Below are 10,264 nucleotides of genomic sequence, written 5' to 3'. Positions count from 1 at the left end.
CTTGTTCTGAGGAAGGTAGAACTCTTCGCCAAGCTCCATGTCATACACCTACAAGTTCATGTAAACGGACACAGGGAAAAAAAACGGTTATACTCCAAAAAGACAGTGATGTACTATTGAAGCAGGGACTGAACTTCACAGATGCAGGCAGAAGTAACAGGGGCTACATACTTTCATTACTATCTTAATTGAATACTTTCACATCATCTGCAAATTTGAAATTAGCATGTATTTTCTGTCTCAAAGGTGCTCCGAGGAACTTTCAGTTTGTGTTAATTCTTGCGTCCCTGTTAAAGGAATTTTTTGTTTTTTTACTACGCCAGCTGTAGTTCCTAGGTAAGCGTACCCATGACAAAGGCATTAAGAAAAACTGTATAAAAATAGCATTCTTTGCACTGATGGTCTTGTTTGCTGTTATATATGTCATTTATGATCATCAGAGGAAAAATTTGACTGTTTCAGAAATATTTAAAAGTTCCTTGTAGCACCTTCAACCAATTTCGTTCAACTTCCAACATATTTTTTAAAAAAATTTAATTTAATCTGCCAGCGAAACAGTCCAAGTTAATAATAAAAAAACAAAATAAAAGACTTATAAGTATTGGCTTGAATCCAAAACAGCCAACATAAACCCACACTGGCACCTAATAGCTATGAAATGGGCTTCTTCTTGGTAATAATTTAAAACTGTGCAAGTGATTCAGTGTTGACAAGAATTACTGCAATAATTGAATGCTGTTGTAGTTCCCTGACCTTTCCTTTGCTCTGCGTAGTGCTGTCAGGCTTCTTCATCCTCTTTGGTATCTCATCCACAGGTTGCTCTTCTTTGTCTGCCGAGCTCTTCCCCTCCGGTTTGTCTTCCAGAATGTTATCTATTTTACAAAAGTACAAAAAAAATAATCAATTTCTTTTATGTTTCATGGTAGTATTTGATTGAGGATAGAAAAACTGCCTCGACGAACATGAAGCTTAGCATTAAGATTAAATGCTAAATAAAGCGTTTGCATTGCAGTTGGTGTGACATACAGTATGTACAGGTTGTCACTTCAATAAAGTTGTGGCATTCTTAAGAGTTAACAAGAACTTTAAAAAGGTATTTCTCAATTGGCTAGAACCATAGCACTGTTCTGGTTACTTGCAAAGCCCACTGAACAAGATGGATAGTGACGTGATGAATGAGATCATGACCATGTTTAGCGTTTTGTCGGTGTGGAACATCCACATTCAATTAATCCCAAAGACCCTGGCTCTGCTTTTCATTCAGAGATTGGTTCGGCCTTTTAAGAGGAAACTGCAGGTGGGGACAATTACAGTGTAATTATGAAGGGGAAGAGCAGTTATCTAGTATATCCCTAACTACTTGCAGATCCCCCCATGAGCATATTCCCAAGCCAAAGCCCTCAAAAGTCCCTTTCCCCTTCCTCATTGATATTCAAAGCAATATCTACCAACTGTAAACAACAGGAGCAGCAGGGACTTTTTGCCTTTTGCTCCCATTCCCTCCTACACACGTTCATCATCGCAGCCAAAAACGCAGCAAGAAACCTATCAGCTCGCAAAACGCAGAAGCTCTTTTATCACAGACAACTTGTTTAATTGCGGACAATTGGAAAAATCTCTTCATTTGAAAAGGGGGTTTGGCATCAGAGCTGACCCTTGGATGTCATCCTGTAGTTAGACAGTAGCCAGAGAAGTGAGTTGGAGCAGACTGTGATTAGACGAGGACCGTGTGCTACTGTTTGACAAGAGATGGTGGTGGCAACTTTTGGCTTCCTTTTAGTTTAGTGCTGAAGTGTATATACTGGCCAAGTAACAGGCATGTGGGGTAAAGATGGAGACAATGGAGGAGTGGAGGTGGAGTGTGGTTTATTTATTCAGGAGGGAGAAAAAGGTCCATGACCACCAGTTAAGTTCTTCCTACAGGGAAAAAGCATAGAGGGCAGGGAATGGGAGAGAGAGCAGTGGTGGGACTGGGAGAGCGGGACAGGGTAGTTTCCCCCTGGTCTGTTGTTTAGTGCAGGGGGCAGCGTAAGGGCCTGAGAAACCAGATGGCTTTGTTTTGTTTCCCCTGATGAGCCTGCCCAGCCACTGGCGAGGTCACAGACAAAATACAGTATGAAGAAGAAGAAATGAAGGAAGGGTGGTGATGTGTTCATGCAGGCAGTGTATTGTTAAAAATGAAAAGCAATTTTTTATTTTTTTTCCACTGACACATTTTTGAGGCCCATTCATATATTGCACATCTTTCAGGGACAGTCAATAAAGCGCTAGAGAGCACTGTGGTCTCTTCCTGCTCATGCATTTATAGAGTGTTCTAAAGAATTCCTCTGGAAGGTCGTTTAACACTGCGGGCAGACACACTGAAGCTTGCGTCTTAGAGCAGTAGATTTTTGTATCAAACAAAGCAAAGCTAAACACAGATACACACAAAAAGCTCACATTACAATTACTATTTTCAAAAGCAACATTGTGCTTACTCTCAACACAGTGTTCAGAGTGACAGGAAAGTAATAATGGATGATCTATACTCACAAACAATAACAAAGTCACTTCCATTGTGATAAATGGAAGAAAATCTGCTGAAGCCAGCTGGGAGTTAAAGATGCTTGTTGTGTTATTGAGATGACATAATGCTGAAAAAAACAAGTGTATATCATATCAAACCATCTTGGTGTCGCAAACTACCCATTGCTAGCAATTTAGTATTGATCTATACCGTATGCCTTTGTGGCACCTGATACAAGTTCCCTGAGGAAAAGTGTTGTTTGTGATATTGGGATATTATTTGACTGAAATTCAAAAACTGTCCTGTTGATGGGAAAATGTCTGAGAAAAACACATATGTTTGTCCTCATTTTACAGTGGCGAGTGAGATGGTCTTGAAAGTCTTGTCACAGAGGGCCATCAGCTTAAACTCTCAATGTTAGCAGGAAAATACCTTTACTATCACATGGATTGAAATGATGAAAAATGTTTACTGGTGTCCAGACAGCATACACTTTGTAATGGTTAAACAAACAGCAGAAAGCTAAGCAGCTATTACAGTAGTACGCGGGCACAAACAGGAATCAGTCTACAGCAACCACGCAGATCTCTAATGCACCTCTACGTTATACCGATGTTTCCTCTGAAGTCATTCTGCAGTGGTTCACAGCAAGTAAATGTGCAACAAGGAAGGGACCATAATTTCCCCCTTAAAAGTTAGCTGCAGGGTCAATATTTGAGTGCAGTATTTTATTTCATATTAAGCTTACAATTCTACTAACTTTCTCAATGAGTTTTGCCACCACAGCAAAACAATATTAGATGGAAACATTGGTGCATAGAGAGGCACATCTGAGCCGTGCATTTACCTTCCAGGCCATACGAGGCAGTAGAGGCTGTGAGGACATCGGCTATAAAATAAATCAGATAAAATAGGCAAGGATGGGAGTAAGACTACACAGTTTCAGCATAGTTTTTCTTGAGTCTCTACTCATGTGTTAAAAAAAAACAGAAAGACAAAATTAAGATGTGAACAGAACAATAATTTAAGGGTTACAACATAAGAGTCAACATAAAATCGATTAAGGTTTTTTTTTAATCCCGAAAGTCCATGGAAATCTCTCAGGTCTGCTCAGTTCATGTGAGTGTTTGAGTGAGTGTTGTGCTTTTGGAAGTCTTTCCTTTGGTCAACACACAGTTATCATCCTTACCATCTGATAGTGACTCATAGTCATAGTCGTACTCGTCTTCTTCCTCTTCTTCCTCCTCATTGTTGTGGTTGCCGGGTGACGCGGGGCCGGGTGAGCCATTGCTAGCCTGAGCCTGCATGTGCGCCATCTGATGAGCCTAAGGGTTCAAATGTTGTAATAAATAAAATGTTACAAGGTGAGAATGAGAAGAACTAATATTTACAAAGATAAACCTGTATCCAACATGCGAGTCATATCTACGTATTACCTGTAAATATACCAGATCTTATCTGCTGAGTATCCAAAGAGTATATAAACTGAAGCACATCATGTGTGCTAGGCAAAAATGGTATGGTGGGGTGTACTATCGAGTACATAAGCATCTTTTATTTATGTGAGAGCCCTCTAATGAGCAGTGCTAAATATTACATGTGCTAATGCTACCAGCAAGGCCATTGAAACATGGGCTTGTACGAGATATAAATTATGTACATGTTTACGTGTGTGTACATGTGTGGACAGGATGTCTGTCTGTCTGTCTGTCTGTCTGTCTGTCTGTCTGTCTGTCTTCCTAACCTTCTGTTTGAGTATGTCCACCGGTGCCTGGTGTGCTTTGAGCTTCTTGTTCTTGAGAAGGATCCTCCCCCGAAGCTGTGTCGGCGATGGCAGGTGAGGGTCATCACTGAAGTCGCTTTCAAAGAGGAAACGTGTCACCAGACGTTCCCCAAACACCGTCTAAACGTACAGATGTGATAGACAGACATCAATGGATTAGCTCCAACAATGTGAGCAGAATGTAATGCCAAGGGTGAGAGAAAGACATGAAAAATCAAAGCTCTTTTATCAACACAAAACAACATGGTAAATAAACAAGCTCCATGAGGACTTAAGCTGGCCAGAGGCACAGAGCTGCCCCCTGAACATGAGAGGTTTTTTCGTTATCAAGCCCAATCTGAAGTCTCTGGGGAGGAGAGGACGCTGGGAAGTTTTGGAAGATGAAAGCGAGATGACATTCCATGATGTATTCGTAGTGCACAGATACTGTATGTGTGGCCTTGCGTATATATGACCTTTTTTTTTTTTTTTAAAGAAGAAGAAGAAAGAGACAGTTGTAGCCTGGAGATTAGAACAAGCATGCCTCTGGGCTGGAAGCCTGCCAGTTCAAATGCCCACAGGACAAGGAAAATGAGTGAGTGGACTTATACCCTTGCTCTAAAAGTGCTCTCACAAGAGCCACTGAGGCAAACATTCTCACCTGGAGAAATCTGGTTGTACTATACAAGCAAATGACAACAATGTGTCGACAGTTAAAAAAAAAGTGAAAAAAACAAACAAATAGACAACATGTCATAGCTCTACATATTAGTGCTAAGTCTATGTCACAGACTTAAGCTACTGTCATACCTTAAAGATCTCAGCCATCTTGCGTTGCTGTGGCAGGGAGCAGTGGTTCTCTATGGACAGGACGACGGGCATGTCAGAATTGACAAACGCAGCACGGCTGATTGCTTCCACCACATCCTGGGAGGATCATGGGAGAGATTAAATAATTCAGAAGCAGCCCCTTCAAGTCAAATAAAAACTCTATTGAAACCGAAAACTAATGAGATTTTACTGAAAGAGCCCCTGAGAGACATCATCAAATACAATAGGAGGTGTTTGAGGGGCTCTGAATAGTATCAACTCCAATTATATTGAATAGTGCTATTGTGTCTGGCGATATTGGCTTTGTTCTGGCAAATTCTTTGCCATGAGGCAACAGAGTAGAATCAATCAATCAATCAATCTCAATGACATTTCGTTTCTGAATTGGGATTATGTATATGCATTTCTAACCTTGAAGGGGATTTTAGTGGTGAGTGTGTGTCCATGATAAATGACTGGCATGCCCTCATCCCCATCCCAACAGTCCAATTCCACGCTCCTGCAGCCTTGCAGCAGCACCTGGCAAAACATGACATTGAATGTTCAGACATGGACATAGAAAATAGCAGCTGTGGGTAAAACAAACTATAATTATAATACTGTGGAAAAAAATGTGACCACTCACAAAAGTGTAGGTGTGTTTATCCTGTTCTAATCTACTGTTGTGTGCACTTTCCTATAATGTTTTTTGTACACTGTGCTTATTTTTATTGTCTGTTTGTCATTGTCTTTTTTCAGTTCTTACTATATGTTACTGTATCTTCCGAGTCACCTTTGTTGTTTTTTTATACATGCATTTTATTTTTTTTTTCATTTTAGTATGCCTTTTCAATATATGTCCCTGAAATAAACCAATAAATGAATCAAAGAAATAAGCGGTCTCAAATAGGTGGCTCACTCACCTGACTGTACAGCTCAACAGAGGACTCTCCTTTGAGCTGGTGTCCAGTCAGATACGTGTTATGAGAAGACTCAATGTAGTAGTAGGACAGAGGGAACAGCAGCTCCTCGGCATTCATCTGGGATTCCTCATTACGAGAGGCACAGTTCTCCTTATCCATCAGGAACCTGGTATGGATGGAGAGAGAGAGAGAGGGATGGTATAATAACACAGTATAGTAAGCAATGCCAGAGAGGTTTATCGTGATGTAATGCTACGGAAAACTTGACCTTGCTGAGTGCATAACATAATCTATGGACATGAATGTAAAATTTACTTTATTTTTTTACAATATACCTTGCAAAGCCTTCAAATGACATCCAACCCATCTGTCTCATGCTTGATGAGGGCTCAAATTTCTGCGGGAGAAAAAGCACAAAAACAATAACTATTATTGATCAACGCTGTCTTTTCCTTCCTTGTGTCTCAAGTTTCTTTCAACCTTTTTTTCTACCCATGAACTTAACTAACAAATGTATATCAGGCATTTTATTTTGATTCACCATCTGAGCTCAGTGGTTTACATTGAAGCGCCCCTAACCCCTGACCTGTATGATGCTGAGAATCTCATCATAGCTCAGGTGCTCTCTCTGACAGTTGACCATGAAGTCGTTGAGCTGAGGGATAGACAGTCCCAAGACGCCCAGCGATGCGTTCTCTACCCCCGTCCCATTGGTCACGATGCTGGCGGCCGCGATGGCGTCAGAGATCTGCTTCTGGTTGTCTGACATCTGCTGCCTGGTCCGGATGAACAGGCCCAGGTCAGAACCGTTACGGGTTAACAAGTCTGCACAGGAGAGGAAGAGGTTAGGAGGAGAGGGGGAAGGAGAGAGAAAAAGAGAAATAATGTGCTGCTTGTGTACTTGTTTTTAAAAAGGTGGAGTCAGCAATTCGAGAGAAAGCTCACTTTTGTATCTCTGCATGACGGCTGAAATAAAAAAATCTGCTGTTATACCCAGCCCAGGCTCTGTAGACTGGTGTGTAAACAAAAGGGAATGAAAACAAAGTGGCCCACCGTAGTTATAGAAACATGCCTGTTTCACAGAGCCTATGCTGTGTATTAATACTGGATTTATTTATACAAAAAAAGGGGTTTTGGAAACATTATCGCGGACTGAATCTTTAACTGCCGAAAATAAATACAACAATGAAAGTGTTCTTTGTACCAAGGTCTGGCTGCAGGCCCGTGTCCTTGTCATCTATCCTGAGGTTGGTGTAGAGAGGAGCGGACTCTGGACTTGAACGACTGTACGGCACGGCAAAGATGTCAAACAGCTCCTTCAAGTCTTTCCTGCTTCGGATACTGTGGAGTAAAACACACGCACAGCAGGATTGAGCACCATTGCCGGGCAGCAGATGAGAGCTTACACCGCTATCTCAAAAATGTAGGAGGACTGGTATGAGAATAATCCATTGCTTATCGAGGCATAACATTGTTTTCTTTTCATTTGGAGGGGTGGGAAATATTCTAGAGGCTAAATATTAAAGAGACCAGTATCCATGGAAATTGTCCTTGAGAAGCACTTTGTTTAATATGTTCTAGCATATTTTCTTCAGCTGCCATTGATAAGTCCAACAATTGCATAAAAAGAGGGAGGGAGTGAGATGGCAAATATTCTGAGCAGAACATATACATATACAAATATCAATGCTTTGAGACACTACTAAATGGGGGGTGATTTTACATAACCAGAAAATTGTGTCTGATCCATATTTTAGTTTGGCAAGATGAAACGGGAACATGTGTAGCAAACATTTAAAACTCTAAAGCAAGCTGGTAGATAATACTCTGCTATAGGGCCAGTGTCTCATGTGTTATGTTAAAAAAAATAAGGGTTAGGGTTTTTTTTAGTAAACAATAATTGTTGGTATGTACCTGAATGACTTGAAGAGCTCAACAAACTCAATGAAGCTCATGGTGCTGTCAGAAATCATGAGGTTCTGGAAGCCTTTGAGACAGCCTTTACTTCGACCATGCCACGACTTGCTGCTCCATGCCCTACACACCACAAAGAAAAGGCAAAACATAATAAGAATAATATATATACTGTATATATAATGTTTTATATATCATGGTACTTAGATAGTACATACCCTGGCTGTGACTTGACAGTTCCTGATAGGATTGGAGAGGAGTGCGGGCGGGACTGGTTGGACCCCACCATGCTGGAGGAAGAGGAGGAGGAGGAAGAAGAGGCTAGCAGTCCGGGGCTCTTACTGCATGAGAGAGAGAATGGTCCAGGGAAGCTGTCCTCTATTGAGAAAAAAAGGACTGAGGGTAAATTAAAAAGAATCACACTGACAATACAGTGGAACAAATGATCTGTGTCTATCTGTGAAGACCATATGAAGATGTGTGTTTGTTAAATGTCACCTGGGTCTTCTTGGTCCAGGCTGTCAGACTCTGGGCCGTTTCGATACAGTGCCTCTTTACAGCTCCGCGTTTTCCTGGAAACCATCTCGTCGTCCGTAGCATCCCCGCTGTCTCCCTGTGTTGGGTGTGTACAAACAAACAGACATGTTAGAAAAACAAGGAACTATTCAGTATGAGAAGTGAGTAAGTTAGGTACGCTGTAGTAGATCAAGACCAGACACTTGACATCTGTGTAGTATGCTACAATTGAACCATATCCATCATTACAGGGTTGTACTATAAGAGTCAACAGCTAGTACTGTAAAGGCTCTTAATATTTCAAACTAGTGGTAGAAAAAATGGAAATCCAGGCTATTTTTAAGCAGCTTGTCCAAACATATCTTATAAGCAAAGTTAGACAGATGCTTTAAGTGAACTTTTTTCTTATATACTGACCCTAACAAGGACCTTCTTCTTCTTCTTGGTCTTTTCATGGCTGTTTTTCTGGCCGGCGGGTTTCTCCACTCCACCTGTTCCCATGTTCCACCTGCGCCCACCAAACAGCTCAATGGCGTGGGCTAGTGTAGGGCCTTCATATCTGCCATCCTCCTAGTAAGACAGGCCAAGGTGAGTTTTCATTTCATCCTTTGCGTGCTGTATACATTTGTATGCCTTTAGATATCATGAATGTCATTTAAAATGACACGGTCATGCATAAGGCTGAGAATACACTTGGCCACTTGTATTTACAAATGTGGCCTTTGATAGTGGGAAGAAATAGGCATGAGCACAAGAATAGTTTTGTCAAGGGGGGGAAAAAAATGGTTTACCTGATACAAGCCGACATATTGCCTCCGCAGCCACTGCAACCTTTGGTCAGGAAACTTCTTTAATTTCCTGGTTGCGTTCACCAACTCCGACAGGCCCTTGTGGAGCATTTGTGCCGTGTTGTTGGGGGCCACAAAGTGTAGGAGTCTGATGGCAGAGGTTAAAGCCATAGATATAAACAGAATGATGTGCCAGTGGAGTAAAGCATTGTGGTTAAATAAGTGGATTTTCAATCCAGTGCTGGTGATAACAAGCCACTGACCTGTTGTCAGTGGTGCTGAGGCCATAGAGGAGGGTCAGTCCATTCTCCTCCACAGTCATCTGGCTCAGCTTGTTTTGCAAACATACACCATGAACGTCCACTCCCTGATGACCCAGGAACACCGCCTGCATGTTCAAATAAACACAATATTATGAAAACAAAGAACACTATTTACTAGTCCTACAAGAAAAATGACTTTCCTGTATCTGGAGTTGTAAAATGACCACATTTGAAATAATGCATCTCACTTTTCTTGCATCAAAGCAAGAGAAAAACGGATATTTTTTTTACTTTTTTTTAAGGAAAGTACAATTACAATTTCTATTCTAGATTTAAAAAGGCTTAAAGGTGCTACGAGGAACTTTCAGTTTTCGTTCATTCCTGCACCCCCTTTGGACAAAAAGCCTTTGTTCCTGGGTGAGCATACCCATGACAAAGGCATTAAGAAAAACTTTATTTTAAAAAATAGCATTCTTTGCACAGATGGTCTCGTTTACTGTTAAATGTCATCAGAAGAAAAATTAGACTGTTTCAGAAAATATTTAAAAGTTCCTCGTAGCACCTTTTAAGATGAAGATTTTCATTATCAGTATTGCTTTCTCCAACAAACCTTCACCACTCCCAGGTCCAAAAGGCCCTCTGCTAGTCCTGCCACTACAGTCTGTCCTAATCCCAGTGGCTGCTCTGTCTGGGGAGACCCGCCTCCGCTCTGGGGTTTACCTGCCATAAAATCATCACATTTACGATATATTTGAAAAGTCGTAAAGGCATAGAAACAATTT

The 10,264-nt window shown here is 41.1% G+C and overlaps 1 protein-coding gene across 2 annotated transcripts in view; it reads right to left on the bottom strand.

Annotated features, from left to right (window-relative positions):
- plce1 (phospholipase C, epsilon 1) overlaps window positions 1–10,264 on the bottom strand; it is a gene marked incomplete at its 5' end in the record, with an annotated part of 69,882 nt that overhangs the window by 13,651 nt on the left and 45,967 nt on the right. For both annotated transcript variants that reach the window (XM_080049640.1, XM_080049641.1), the window contains 17 exons: window positions 1–48; window positions 754–872; window positions 3,696–3,831; window positions 4,251–4,409; window positions 5,079–5,195; window positions 5,511–5,618; window positions 6,002–6,167; window positions 6,337–6,398; window positions 6,588–6,826; window positions 7,206–7,342; window positions 7,916–8,038; window positions 8,134–8,293; window positions 8,414–8,528; window positions 8,849–9,001; window positions 9,223–9,367; window positions 9,483–9,607; window positions 10,093–10,202. The exon at window positions 1–48 is cut by the window's left edge and continues 70 nt beyond it. In XM_080049640.1, coding sequence (XP_079905766.1) covers window positions 1–48; window positions 754–872; window positions 3,696–3,831; window positions 4,251–4,409; window positions 5,079–5,195; window positions 5,511–5,618; window positions 6,002–6,167; window positions 6,337–6,398; window positions 6,588–6,826; window positions 7,206–7,342; window positions 7,916–8,038; window positions 8,134–8,293; window positions 8,414–8,528; window positions 8,849–9,001; window positions 9,223–9,367; window positions 9,483–9,607; window positions 10,093–10,202 — 2,222 coding nt within the window. The remainder of the gene's footprint in view (window positions 49–753; window positions 873–3,695; window positions 3,832–4,250; window positions 4,410–5,078; window positions 5,196–5,510; window positions 5,619–6,001; window positions 6,168–6,336; window positions 6,399–6,587; window positions 6,827–7,205; window positions 7,343–7,915; window positions 8,039–8,133; window positions 8,294–8,413; window positions 8,529–8,848; window positions 9,002–9,222; window positions 9,368–9,482; window positions 9,608–10,092; window positions 10,203–10,264) is intronic.

Source organism: Ammodytes marinus (assembly GCF_949987685.1).
Source record: "Ammodytes marinus genome assembly, chromosome: 20".
NCBI classification, from domain to species: Eukaryota; Metazoa; Chordata; class Actinopteri; order Uranoscopiformes; family Ammodytidae; genus Ammodytes; species Ammodytes marinus.
This window is presented reverse-complemented; position numbering and strand designations above follow the sequence as displayed.